Source organism: Martes martes (assembly GCF_963455335.1).
Source record: "Martes martes genome assembly, chromosome: 8".
Taxonomy (NCBI): domain Eukaryota; kingdom Metazoa; phylum Chordata; class Mammalia; order Carnivora; family Mustelidae; genus Martes; species Martes martes.
In genome coordinates this window covers 67392512-67407939 of record NC_137895.1, presented here as the reverse complement: position 1 = coordinate 67407939, position 15428 = coordinate 67392512, and the positions used below count along the sequence as shown (strand labels likewise).

General features: G+C 38.6%; 1 protein-coding gene across 1 annotated transcript in view; it reads right to left on the bottom strand.

Annotated features, from left to right (window-relative positions):
• Positions 1-15428, bottom strand: part of ITPR2 (inositol 1,4,5-trisphosphate receptor type 2) — a 485801-nt gene that overhangs the window by 395580 nt on the left and 74793 nt on the right. The window contains exons 3-4 of the mRNA XM_080811707.1: positions 2257-2372; positions 1358-1444 (exon numbers count right to left, since the gene is read on the bottom strand). Of these exons, the coding sequence (XP_080667833.1) occupies positions 1358-1444; positions 2257-2372 (203 nt within the window). The remainder of the gene's footprint in view (positions 1-1357; positions 1445-2256; positions 2373-15428) is intronic.

Here is a 15428-nt window from a genome sequence, read left to right as displayed (position 1 = left end):
GAGTGGTCATTTTCATATCTACAATATAAGAAAGAAATTCTCTTCTGAGCCAATGAAACCCTCACGGCCCAACCCCACTCCTTCAGAATCTACCTTGAGAGGGCACGTGGCTAGGTCCCTAACTGACCATCCAAACATTTGCACTTCCAGCTCTTGACAAAAAAAAAAAAACATAGACTCCACTTGCTGGCACTTCATATTAATCAAAATTTGGTTAAGAAAAACTCTACTAATGGAGGATTGCTCAAGGGACATGCAACCCACCCACACCACTGGTGTCATATAATCTGCCATTAGATGAGGTCCTACATTCATTCCGGTTGCTACAGATCCAGGCGCTCTCATCTTGTCCCAGGAGACGGCTGCTTGGATGGTCCTGTGTGCCGCTATTCTACCATTGGCAAATAACAAAGCATCGGGCGATATTATTTTTTAAAACAGCTCTATGAAACACCTCATTGTAGTGTTTACTGTAAGGAAGTTGTTAAGGCTGTTATTGACTCTATGAAACAGTGTCCTCTTTATGAGAGCTCATTGGAGGAATACCTCTCTGGTTTTCCTGGCAACATTTGTGCTTCCAGACCTTTGACTCAGTTCTGTGTTAAGGGCCCCTTAGGGGAGTGCTATAGGATACTCTGCTTCCCTTACAGCAATGATAAGACTTCCAGGCAAAGTTGACCAGACTTTACAACATGGATTTTATAAACACGCCTCCCCCCTGACTTCACCTTATTCGTTTAACCACCTTTCTTTCCCTTTGACCCAGTTGCCTTATTTATTTCTATTTTATCTTACATGGTACGTATTTTTGAAAATGCCTTGCATTCTTTTTGGAACAAGGTGGGGCATGTATTAACAAATAAGCAAGTAAAAAGCTAAAAGATCTAAGTGAAGCACAAGAGAGGAGTGCAGCCTGAGATAAATCAGTGTGCACACTTGTTTAATTGTTTAATAACAATTCAAGGATGATTTCCATATAGAAGTACAATATGAAAATTTTCTTCTCTCTACAAAATGAAAAATAAAGCTTCATGTGTTACATGGTAGTCCCATCAATTCTAAAGAAAGATTTTAGTACAGACCTTTAAAAATTATGTTTCCCCATCTTCATCCTTTTGATGTAATAATGACCTTTGCATATTATCCAGAATAATTCACTTCCTTATGTGTATGCATCAGACATATTCACAAACATAGAGAAAACTGTGCTAAACATCAACTGAAAATATCATGATATCCATAATCTTCATCAAAGAACTATTATATCCCCAAATTTTAATGCAGCTTGACATGCCTATACAAATGCAAATTACCCATCAGATAGCCACCTTTTTTAAGACAGAGTAAACAGACTTACTTGTATAACATTACTGTATTTTACAATTTCTCCCAACAGTTTCTTATTCTCTGATTCATTTTGTTTTTGTTCCAATTCTGCAGCATGCTGTAAAATGATTATCAAACACTCAGCATGGAAACATAGTAAACAGAGTACAATTAACAAACAAACAAACAAACAAACAAAACAGGTTATTTTAGGAACAAGGACTATAACCATGAATAAAATAGGCTGCTTGCTTTACTCTCGGTACTGTGGATAAGGGGACCAACCATTAAATAAATGACTGTAATACAGTATGATCACGGTCTCAATTTGATGCTGAAATGTGGCCCAAAAGTATCTTGGGATGCTTTTAGGTTAAAAATGTCAGAAAAGTACTAGGCTCCTTGGTCTTATAAAATTAGTTTCAGAAGGAATATTGTCAGACAAACCAAACAATATAAAAATAGAAGGTGAATTTCAAAAGACTCAAAATAGTTTCAATTCTGAAAGTAACAGGAATTTTAATAGCACAAAATTTTAAGTTCTATCAAATTTACATTCAGCCCAAACCAGAAGCAACAGACTTTCAATTTCTTTTTCTAGTCTTTCAAGAAAAAAATTAAGTATTGTGCCAAGTAAAATATAACTGGATTTGAGATTCCTACAGAGATTCGGAATTGTTTCCAGTTTGATGTGAATCTCTGAATTAGTCTGGCACACCCTAAGAATTAGCAGCAGGAGTGTATTAGCTCCATGCCAGGAAACGAGGGGATCACGCCCTGTGACTTCAAAGTCCCTTCCACTTTCAATGTGTTGCTACATCTATTCTAAATCTCGTGCATTGAGTGAAATCACTAAGATACAAAATAGCTGGTTTGTTATTGCTGCTCTGGGTCTAGCCTAAACCAGACCAATGGAAGCCTAGCCCTTACCTGTAATTTCTTCAGCAAAGCTGCCTCTGTGTGGTTCCCCTGTTTGGCTTGCTTAGCTTTCCAATATTGTTTCTGGGCAGAATATCGGTTCATAGGGCACACCTTAAAGAGGCAGTCTATGACAAAGCAACAAACAAAAACACTGTAACTAAGGCAACCAGCATTTCTTAGATTTTCCTTATAGCCTAGCCTTGGAACCTTTAATCCCTGAGTAGAAAGAACATTGAGCCCATCTCCCAAACTCCCCCATAACATCCTTTCCAAATAATTATTTAGATTGTTAAAATACCTTCTGCTTCATTAGTTTAGGTTTTTGAAAAGCTAACATAGCTAGTGTAATTTATTAAAAAGTCAAGTCAACGTAATCATTACATTATAAGGTACTTCTTAATGACAATGGGGTACCTGGTCTTAGGAAGTGAATAGAATGAGATTAGTGGTTCTCACTACTTTACCTCACCCTGCAAAATTCATTATTTATTCATGGTATTTATCTTTGACAGCCAACATGATGCAAAAAGTAGAAACAATCAATCACAACAATTACATTTCAGAGGTGCCTGGGTGGCTCAGGTGGTTGAGGGTCTGACTCTTGATTTCAGCTCAAGTTATGATCTCAGGGTCATCAGATTAAGCCCCGCATCAGGCTCCTTGCTATGCTTGAGATTCTCTCTCCCTCTCCCTTTGCTCCTCTCCCCGCTCATGCTCGCTCACTCTCTCTCAAATAAATAAATAAATCTTTTAAAAAATAAATAATTAATTAAATCACATTTCGGTCACCCATTCCCCAAGTTTCCATATATCTGTACTAAATATCAAGATGGGACATCACAGTGGAATAATACAGGGAGTGATATCTCTAAGTCAAAAGCTAAATATATTTTTTCTTTTTAATGAGGATGTTGCAAATTTGACGAAAGAATCCTTCCAGATGCTAATGATTTTGTATGTTTGTGAAATGGACTACAAACCAGAATAAAGATTAACTCTCAATATTCTATGATAAAGAAGTAAGGATGCAGAAAACCCCAACATTATCTTCATTTTTTTCACAAAAAACTGTATTAACTTAATATGATATATTTACTTTATTTTAGTTGATGTGTTAATATTTAGGGTCATTCTCACTTTTTAAATATGTATCACAAAAATAAAATTCAGGGGGCACCTGGTGGCTCAGTAGGATAAGCAGCTGCCTTCAGTTCAGGTCATGATCCCAGAGTCCTGGGATCAAGCCCTTGCATGGGGCTCCTTGCTCAGCAGGGAGTCTGCTTCTCCCTCTGCCCTTCACCCCACTTGTGCTCTCTCTCACTCTCTCTCAAAAAAAAATAAAATCTTTTTAAAAATAAAATAAAATTCAGTCAATTTCACTACATTCTTGACTACATTATATATACTCAATCTTTTCTCTTTAAAAATAATTATAGGGGCGCCTGGGTGGCTCAGTGGGTTAAGGCCTCTGCTTTCGGCTCAGGTCATGATCTCAGGTTCCTGGGATCGAGCCCCGCGTCGGGCTCTCTGCTCGGCAGGGAGCCTGCTTCCTCCTCTCTCTGCCTGCCTCGCTGCCTGCTTGTGATCTCTGTCTGTCAAATGAATGAATAAAATCTTTAAAAAAAAAAAAAAATAAAAATAATTATAAAATTGGGGCACCTGGGTTGCTGGGTTAGTTAAGCATCTGCCTTTGGTTCACATCATGGTCTCAGGGTTCTGGGATGGAGCCCCACATTGAGCCATCTGCTCAACGGGGAGCCTGCTTTTCTCTCTCCCTCTACCCTGCCCCTGCTCATGCTCATGCTCTCTCTCTCTTTCAAATAAATAAACAAAATCTTAAAAAAAAAATTATAAAATTAAGTGATGGACTTGATCTCTTTTCAAATCTCTCTTACAGTTCTAAATGGCATAAATGACCAAGAAATATGACTATACATTTTTAAAGAAAATTTAAAAACACAGAAAAAGTAGTGACCCTTTCTACAGCTTGTACTTATAAACACAAGTTCTATTGATTGTCCTCCCACCTGATATACATATAGGCTACAGAAAACTATTCATTCATTTCTGGCTTAAAAGCTACCAGAGGAGTAAATATTTCTTACATAGCGGGAAAACAGACACCTTCCACCCACTAAAAGTAGGCTGAGAGACCATCACAATTATAGTATGATACAGGTATCACCACTTGGCACATGTGTGTGAGAACCAAATAACTAGACTTCAAAACTGTTTCCCTTGGCAATATATTTTATAAGCCCTAGAAATTATTTCTTACATATCAGTAACTACAAAGAAAATATACAGATTTTTTTTAAGCACCAATATAGAGGCTGTGAATATCACAAAAGGAATGCTCCCAATGTAATGGGAGAGACTATTCTGTCCTGCATAGTCCAGTGGCTGAATTCTACATTGTCTAGGTGTAGCAAAAACACAGATCCATATCCAAGTTGAACTGAACTCCACCATCTGTAGCTTATACTTCTGACTTCATCCATCCAGGAAAAGAAAGAAAAATGTGTCCCTCCATTACTTCAGATTCCTAACTAAGTTCATTAGGAAATGGTCCTTTAAGGGAGAAAATATTTTTGCAAAATTCTAGATCACCCCGGTCGCACTCCTAATTAGTGGTATCTTTGGGTAGCTGGCAAGCAGACTGTGAGCGTCACGGTCCTGATCGTTGTGGCTGAGGTTATTGTGAAGTGAAACCAAACATTCAGCCAAACCATGCTGACTGGTCTGGTTGTGCTGCTAGGCGCTAAGAACCAGGTCCCGTCCCTAAAAATTTCACAGTCTCATGGATGAGACAGTGTTGGAAGTTTCATGCTGGGGCTCTTCAGAAGGTACCACAGGACACAAAGATGCATGTCGCCCACTTCACCAGGGGAGGTCAGAATAGTCCACCCAAAAGAGAAGACACAAACCAAGTTTGAAAGAACCAACATTAACTCAGCACATTGCCAAGGGGGTTCAAATGCACACAGGGGAGGGGCATGCCACACAGAGCCAATGGCGGGTACAAAGGCAGAGAAGGAGACAGCTAAGGGACCTGCCAACCATATAGGAAACTACAGCCTAGGCTGTTAATTGAGAATGTAGTGGCTGCCCAAAGTCGGGGTCTATAGAGTACTAGGTGCCAGATTAGGAGAAGGGACTTCATTCCCTGGAAATGTTGAACTCTTAAAGAACTCGACGCTCTTCACAGTGTGTGAAAGAGGATGTGAAGGAGAGTCAAGGAGACCCGCAGGAAGCCCCCTGCCGGCGTGCTGGGGGACAGTGAGCATCTGAATGTGGGCAGTCCGGTCGGGGGCTAGCCGTAGACTTCTAAGAAAAAAGCAGAGTCAACAGGCTGAATAACCAATGAGATGTGGTGTGGGGAGAAGCGAGAAGGAGGGAGAGTGAAGACGGCCACATGAACAAGCTTCCATCCACGGTGTCCGAGACGCAAAGCCTCGGATTTCAAAAGCTTTTCCATCGTCAGGGCCCTGGTTCCCCGGTCATCCTCAGCCGCCTCCCACGGACCACATCTCATTTCCTGCTACAGTAAATAAAGAACGGGTCCGTTTCTGTGTGGGAACTAGTATCAAGGGACTATTTCGGTTGATGGGAAAGAATGTGGGGCATACACAGACGTCCGTAAAAATGCTTTTCTTGTTGATGGTGGTGATGGTGACAGGGGTGTGTATGTGTGTGTGTTTAATTCTCTCTTCCTTTTTGAGAAAACCTAAAAAGATCTACTGGTCTTGGGCTAGTCACATATCTTGTCTGATTCTCAATTTATTGCATAATTAATGTGTTAATACCTGCCACGCCTCATTCACAGGACTGCTGAGATTCGCAGAAAGAAAATCTGTGTGAAAGTACTCTGTGAACTTGAAAGCCTTATTATCAATGTAGGATATTATTATTAATATTGCTTCATTCACTCAGCAATTGCTCCCCAAAGATTAAGAGATGACCAAACCCTTACGGAGCTCCCAGCAAAGAGCAACAAGAAGCAGATTTCTCGGGTTGAACCTGAACACAAACCAAAAATGCTCAATTCACAACAAGGTGTTCACTGTGGTTTAAGGTGCCACAGGGTGTGATTGTATAAAATTCTCAAATTCCCCAAAACAGCATGGCAGTGAGCAGAGGAGGCAATCTCTATTACCTTTAACATATGCAGACACAATCCCTCACACCAGCATGGGTGGAAACGTCCCACATTCACCCCCTCCCAAAACATCCCACATTCACCCCCTCCATGTAGAAATCCCACTCCTTCAGAGCTATCCTCTCTCACCCTGCCCTCTAGTATTTGTTGGTCTGCTCTTTCTCTAAATTCAAAGGTATATAAGAAAAAGGCTTTCTGGGGCACTTGGGTGGCTCAGTCAGTTAAGTGTCTGCCTTCGGCTCAGATCATGAACCCAGGATCCTGGGATCAAACCACACAATGGGCTCCCAGGAGGGAGCCCGCTTCTCCCTCTCCCTCTGCCTGTTGCTCCCCCTACTTCTGCTCTCTCTCACTATCTCTCTTTTCCTGTCAAATAAATAAATAAAATCTTTTTTAGAAAAAAAAAGTTAATTTTTAAAAAGACGAAGGTTTCCCAATCAGAAAGCAGCTCAGTGTCTTTTGTTAATTCAGTAACAACATTCTCTTCAGCATTTCAAGACTCAAAAAAAGTTTTTAAAAAGGAAAGTTTTGCCTCATAGAGCCAACACTAAAAAAGCACAAATTAAAGGAAGTAACTTGAGTTAAATTTTTTAAAAAGCTTAACCTGAAGACCTAAGGCCAATAACTGTGCAGAATTACAGAAGCTCAGGAAATGTGAGTAATCCTATAAAACATGATATATTCAGTCAGGCAATATTATAAGAACAATGTCTTAGAATTAAAACCTTTTTTTTTTTTTTTTAAACTACTCTGGAAGGAAAGTAAGCCTCCCAAAAGTGTTCACTTTAAACTGATAGAATCAGTAGCATTTTTCGCCTGCTTCTAAATGCTAGTGGAGAAAAGAAATATGAAAGCCATTCAAACAGTATAGAGCACACAATGTGCATTCCGAAGAACTACCTTTTCCACATGATTCCATGTAAATCTGGCAGGAAACCAGTCTAAACCTCCATTTAACAACACCTATCTAAATAGTTCCGAAATGTTTTGCTTTGTATCTGTACTACATCTTTGCATCTAAGGCAGTTTCTACACCCCTAGAAACTGTCTACAGGACCCCATTTGGACTACTAGATGCAAAGTTATGTAATGGCCAACAACTTCCTTTGGTAATGGTGGAAAGAAAACTTTCTGTTTCATTTCTCTTCCCTCCTAAAGATGTTGTCAAATTTAAATGACACAAGACATTAAACCATCAGCAAATGCCTGTCACAAAGCAGGCATTCAACAAATGGCTCTTTCATGGTAGCCTATAAAATTACCTCATACTGATTACAAGGAACATGGTTGCCAAGGGCTTGATTATTTCCATGTGGAGAAAGGTGGGGAGAGAGAGCGTCTGGAGCCTTCCTTTTTCTCTTTATGACATAAACAGGATGCAGCAGCATTGAATGAATATTATGGGACCTTCCCAATGATAAAATGGAAAGTAGTAAGAAAACTCTCCCTAGGGTAAGGGACAGGCACACAAGGGGCCATCCGACACTGGTAATTAGAATTCAGAGTTGGTCAGAAGACAGGTACACACTCATTAACTGAAAGTGTAACTGTAGCTCTCTTTTGCCTTTCAGTTTCTCTAAGAAAGCACCCTGAAATACAGTGTTTGTATAAAAACTCTTTATGTTTAGAGTGTGTTTTTAAAAAGAGTGTGTTTTGTTTTGCTTAGGCATGTAAATCTCAAAGGAAACCTCTACCTCCCTGGGTCATAGCCTAAGGCAAGGGTAGAGAGGGTGTGTAAGAGGGAAAAAGTTCTCTAGATTTTACAAAGGCCAAAGAAAATTATTACAGGGATTATCAGACACTAAAGTTTATCACAGTCCCTGGGTGGGCAACCAGGAAGATGCAGGATAACTTTCTCTAGGCAAAAGTCAGCTATTTTACTACTAAAGAGAGAGAGAAATAGCCTTTTGTAGTTACATACTCCTAGATGGCTAAAATGTTCGAAATCCAAGGGGCTTCAGATAAAATCTGATCTTTTCCTTCTTTAAGATAAAGAAGTAAAAACTCAGAGTGAGCGCCAAGGTTCTTCATGATAGAACCTCTAGATCAAAGTAAATTATCAATATGAACAAGTTCGACCACACACAGGGTGCTTGAATGCCTTCACAGGGGATGGTCTGGCCTCGTGGTAGTAGGGATGGTAAGACCACACTAGGTTTGCTCATTCCAGTTTACTACCCTGGAACACTTTATATAACACCAAGAGTACTATACATGGATAGTCAAGACCATTTGAGACCCTGAGAGTTAATCAGGATTATTTACCCCCTATCCCAGAGAAGGAAATGGAGGCTTTTCTTAAGACCACACCATCGGTAAGGAATCAAGCTGGAATTCGAACTGAGATCATCTGAACCCAACTCAGTATTCTGTCACCTTGGGATGACACCATCTCGGAGCAGATGTGTCATACAAAGGCAAAATCTGTCTTACTTGAAAAGCTGTTAAAATTGTACATGTAGACCTCGAGGCCAGTTAGAACAAATCTAATCTGACTTCTATACCACGGCCCTAAATATTTGAAGACAGCATTTGAAGACATCTCACATCCTGAGCTCATCTTTGGGATTACCACAGCACGATCTCCTCACAAAATTCCGTTTTTATTGCCAAATACGAAGAATACTTCCTCACAGTAGATGAGATTTTAGCCAATTAAACATTGACTTGTTAAAGCATTTATTAAAGCAGTTATTAATGTATTTAGCAAGTATATGCAGTGGGGAAAAAAAAACTGGTCAGAGAGTGAGAAATGCCTCGGTTTCCATGCTACCACAGTCTTGCAATGTGTTTGTGTGTGTGTGTGTGTGTGTGTGTGTGTGTATATACACACACATATATCTCTACAATAGTCATAATACCTCAAAAGAAACTAATGAAAAAATGAAAAGAAAAGAAACTAATGAATAGTTTTTCATGGGAAATATGCCATATAGGCATATGTAATTAAATAAATCTTTTAAAACATCAATATGTTACAAAAATCTTAGTCTCAAAAACATTAATCACCTCATTCATACATTAATGGGTAAATATTCAAAAACAAATGAAAATTTATTATGCTTCATTGGGAGTACAGAGAAAAATAAAATTCAAATACATCAATGCTAATTTTCATTCTAGTCAAGCTTTAAACTTGAGCATTAGGCAAACCATTATACTACACATAAGTGGAATTTTTATCAGAAAATCATAATGTATAATTTTGCAATCAATTATCCCATTCTCAAAGTGTCATATTAACATTAATAATCAAGAATGTCATAGACAGACTGATTCAGAAGTCTAAATGCAAGTTACCTTTCTTTTTTTTTTTAAAGATCTTATTTATTTATTTGAGAGAGAGCGAGAACATGAGCAGTTGCGGGGTGAGGTGGAGTCAGAGGGAGAGGGAGAAGCAGACTCCCAGCTAAGCATGGAGCCCAACATGGGGCCCCATCTCAGGACCCTAAGATCACAATCTCAGCCAAAGGCAGACACTCAACTGACTGAGCCACCCAGATGCCCCTAAATGCAAGTTTCTGAACCCAATTACACAAATATCAAGTTTGGAAAAAAAAAAAAAAAACAGAAGTGAATTTATACATACATAAATGCTTTGTATGTATATATACATAAAATATAGATACACATATATAAGTTTTTATATAATATGTTCTATATTTTTATTATATTCTTATTTATGTTTATAATATACTATGGATATAATATACTATGGATATACAAATCCCATATCAATGGTTATCACATACATCCCCTCATTTAATTCTAAAAACCTTTTTTTTTTTTTTTTTTGAGAAAGATTTTATTTTTTTATTTGACAGAGACACAGCGAGAGAGAGAACACAAGCAGGGGGAGTGGGAGAGGGAGAAGCAGGCTTTTCGCTTGAGCAGGGAGCCCGATATGGGGCTTGATCCCAGGACCCTGGGATCATGACCCAAGCCAAAGGCAGACTCCTAACGACTGAGCCACCCAGGCGCCCTTAATTCTAAAAACCTTTTAAGATAAACGTTAGTTTTATGAATGAAGAAAGAGAAACTTGGCACATTTTAGAGATTCATCCCAAAGTCTCAAAACTAGTTTTTAGACCTAATCCACATCAATCTGTCCCCAAAGCCCACCACAATTTAATCAAAGGCATTCTGTATTTCTCAAATTAAAACACACAATATGATAGTCTATCTTTCCCTGGTTTCATACTCCAAGAAATGCTGAACTTCTACAAGGACCAAAAATATTTAAGAGTATCTACGTATCTGCAGCCCCGACCTAAGAGAACAGTGAAGTAGCAAACTAGAAACACTTGGGCAGAGAATTTTAGAGCATCACACCCTCTACTTCGAAAGTAATAACTTTCAAATAGCTGAACAATTAAACTGTTAATACAGATAAATTAACTTTATAGAGATAGCTCCCCTTTTTGAATCAATTTTAGCATGGCAATTATAACTCCAGGCACTAAAAAAACAACTTTTTAAGTCTAACAGGCTATTTTATGCCAATATAGTTATGAAATAGAAATATCTAGTTTGAAGAATTGCTTGCTGTTCATCGTCTAGGTACAGAATTAACTGCTATTCTCATATGGAAAACCTCGAACAAAACCAGTTCACTGTACTAGGTCTTTTGTGGGCAGCAATGTATCCATATGAACAAAAAAGATCATAGACAGATGCCCTTCCACAGACAAATGGATAAAGAAGATGTGGTCCATATACACAATGGAATATTACTCAGCCATCAAAAAGAATGAATACACAACTTTTCTATCAACACAGCTGGGACTGGAGGAGATTATGCTGAGTTAAATAAGTCAAGCAGAGAAGGTCAATTATCATATGGTTCACTTACTTGTGGAACATAAGGAATAATGTGGAAGACATTAGGAGAAGGAAAGAAGAAGTGAAGAGGGGGAAATCAGAGGGGGAGATGAACCACAAGAGACTGTGGACTCCGAGAAACAAACTGAGGATTTTAGAGGGGAGGAGGGTGGTGGGATGGGTGGGATGGGTGGTGGGTATTAAGGAGGGCAGTATTGCATGGAGCACTGAGTGTTATATGTAAACAATGAATCTTGGAACACTACACCAAAAACTAATGATATACTGTATGGTGACTAACATAGCACAATAAAAAATTAATTAATTAAAAATAATTTTTTAAAAGATCATAGAGTCCTAATCAGCATTATCATTGTTGATTTATGCCCAAGTGAGACTAGCTTTCTATTGACTACTACCACGATTTAAGTATCTATCACTATAGACAATTTAGGAGTCAAGGAACAACACTTGGGGCACCTGGGTAATTCAGTCATTTAAGCCTCAGGCTCTTGATTTCCGCTCAGGTCATGATCTCCGGGTCATGAGATCTAGCCCAGGGTCAGGCTCCATGTGCTCAGTGGGGAGTCTGCTTGAGGTTCTCGATCTCCCTCTCCCTCTGCCCCTCCTCCTGCTCCCCTTCTCTCTCAAATTAATAAATCTTCAAAAAAATAAATAAGTTTACAACAGTGTTTTACAAACTCTTATTGTGCAAACCAGGTTTAAAATTAAATTATATGACTTCAGTTAGCCCCTTTGGAATGGACTGAAATGGAATGGAACATGAAGGGCGGGGGAAGGCAGTGGGGAGGGGAGGGAAAGGAAATAGAGGACAGGGCAACTAGCAAGTACTCTTTCAAGAAACTTGTTTCTGGGATGTGTGTGTGTGTGTGTGTGCGCACGCACTGGATTATAATGTAAAATGTATCTCTTACTGACAGTTGCTTTAAAAAGTGTTTTAAAAAAAAGGTGTTTGAAAGTCACTATTCTAAAGGACTACACATGTGCAGCAGCTATGGTTAACAGAACTGAAAATCTTAAAACATATATATTATATATATACAAATGTATTATATTCATATCTGCACATATTATGTAAATACAAATAAAATTATACATATTATACAAGTTAGTACAAATGTATAAGATCCACATTAGGTAGATACATAATGTATTTATAATAGATATAATAGGAGAGAGATTGAAAGAAATTCTGTGGTCAAGAGGACAGGAGAGGACTGAAGGAACTTTTTTTTTTTTTTTTTTTTGCTGTATGAATGACTTCGAAAACCCCCAAAAACTATCCTTTTATTAACTGCCGCATCAAATTTTTATATAGGCAATTACAATGGAACAGGAAGATGCTCTGTTAAAACTGTCTTCCTCCTTCTTACCCCCACTCTTTACTGGAGCGCGTATCTATCAGATGGTATCTTGTATTACTTAACACGTTTGCATGTAACTCTACATTCAGCACTTATTATCTGGTATATAGAAAATGCTCAGAACCTACAGAAGGAAACTTCTGCCTAGATACCTGAGAAGCAATCATTAGAATCTCTTCCTTGTACTCCCCTAGGTTTAAGGGTCTCAAGGTTTAAGGGTCCCTTTTATCTTGTTAAAATGCAAATACCTGAGAAGAGAACAACTGCGTTCTGGGTTCTCAGTTGACCCCTACTGCCTGATATCTCCCTGAGATTGAGAGGGACGTGGGCTTCGGGTGTCGGGAAGGCACCTTTCTCATTACCAAGGACTGGGAAGGGTATTCAGGAAAGTTGTTTATCAGATTTTCAGATGACGCAGATTGGGAAGCAATAGCTAATTTGACAGATAAAAATCTAGATTTTATAATCTCTACAGGGCAAACATTAACATAATTAAATTTTAAATAAGCCCAAATATAAAGTTCTGGGTTTATGTTCAAAAAACTTCAACAACTTAATTACATGATAGAGGGGAACCAAAGGGCTATTAGCAACAAATTTTTATAAATAAATATAGATAAATAAATAAAGCCAGACCTGAGGCTTAATTAAAATTAATATAATACAATGGCCATACATCCCTCCCCAGGACAACTCTGGTTTATGCCTGTTGCCTGAGCCTAATTATTAACTGTGTCCCTTTTCACTCTCAGTGTCCTGACTTAGATGATAAAGCATATGATCACTCCAAATATACTAAATGAATACTGTTGACGTGAGAGCTGAAAGCTGATGCAGCCCTTTTAGGCACATTAACAGAAGAATGAGATCACAACCAGAGGAAGAAGGAATGCATCCAGATCATTGGGCTCACTTATACATAGACAGAATATCAGGCTCACTTATAGACACCACTTAAAATGTGTAACAAATTACCTGGGTCCAAAGTTAGGCAAGTGGGAAAGCAAGCAAAATATAGAAGTCATGTTATTTGAGGAACAAGAGTAGGAACAAGGAAATGTTGTCTAACAGAGTAAAAGAAGAGTAGGCATAATCTCACTTTCTATAACTGACAGTCTACGCATAATAGAAGACTTTTTTTTCCATGTTGATCCAGGATCAAAGCAAAATTTCTAAGTGCATAAGTGTATTTATAAGTATGAAGAAAATCTGGCTAGCAATTGGAAAAATCCAAAAAATACAAATTAATCACAAGCAAGTAAACTTCTACAATAATGTTCAGACAGAGGTAGTTGAGAAATGTTGCAAAAGGGGATCTTGTATTGGGAAGGAGCCCCTTGCAAATATGACCTTCTATTTAATGATGGCAATTGTGGCAGAGGTGACTGGCGTGGAAAGGGTAGAGCTCATGTCCATTATTTACTGATAAAAAGCTCAGACCTCTCACCTTCCTCAGCTGTATTTATCACCCCATGGTTTAGTTTGGCATCTCCCTATTACAGAGACTAGGAAATTCCAGTCCTGGACTCTGTAAGTCTATCAAATATCCATCAGTACTAGGTTAAAATGCACAGAGTTAAAGCACTACATAAATACTCCTTATTATTACTGCCAACTTTACATTCCAGATGAACAAATACAGTTGTGTTTCTATCTTGGAGTTCCGGAAGCATGATACTTCTGATATTGTGTCACATAAATATTTTAGTTTGGTAAGATACTGCCAGGATAAAAGAAGATGAACGAAGAACCAAAAGTAAAGGGAATGATAACCAAGAAACACCTCTTCCCTCAACACACACACCCCACTAGCAGCTAACATCCAATAACCGAGCACTACATACATACCAAGCACTATGATAAGAGCTTCACACGCATTTTTTAAACCTCACAGAAAAACATGAGACAGGTACCACTGCCATTCCCACTTTGCAAACGGCAAAACTGGAGCTGGAGGGTAGGTTCTGCCCAGCAGTACAGTCAGCAAGTAGCACAGGTACGATTCAAACCCAAACACCTAAGTTCAGAGCCTGTGGGGTTTTTTTCTTCTTAAGATATTGTTTATTCATTTGAGACAGAGAGAGAGAACAGGGAGAAGGGGAGAGGGAAACTCACGCAGACTCTGAGCTGAGTGCAGAGCCCGAGGCAGGGCTTGATCCTAGAACCCTGAGATCAGGACCTGAGCCGAAATCAACAGTCGGATGCTTAACGGACTGCAAAACCCAGGAGCCTGCAGAGTCTGTGCTTTTATACTCTGAAGATGGAAAGGACATACACAACCCAGCTATTTTGCATGTCTGGAAGTCAGAATAGTAAAATATTGAAAGAATTGGGACGTGGAAAGGAAAGTGAGACTTCCAGAAAGCAGGCTGGATGTGAGAAGTCAGAAATGGAGAGATGAAGTATAAGTAGAGGATGCAGGAGACAGGACAAGGGAACTAAAAGAAACAGTTGTGGCATTTTTCTTCTCCCTGGATTTTTTTTTCTTTTTTGTCTTCTCCTTTCATAGCTATTTCTCCTTTTTTCCCCTATAATTTCAAATGTGTGTGCTGTTCTCTTCCTCTGTTTCTTGGAGTCTCTCTCATTCCATCTCTCTTTTTTCATTTTATCTAATTCTTTCTTTTTTCTTAATTATGTCTTCCTTTTACTTTCTCTTATTTTGCTCTTTCCCCAGTATTTCCTTTATCTCTTCTCTGAACTTTCTCTTGACTCTTTTTCTTTTGTTCTCTCTCTTACATGATCATAAAATTGTGCTCAAAATATACTATGATTTTGTTTGGATAAGATTATATATTTTGTATTTCAAATAAAAATGT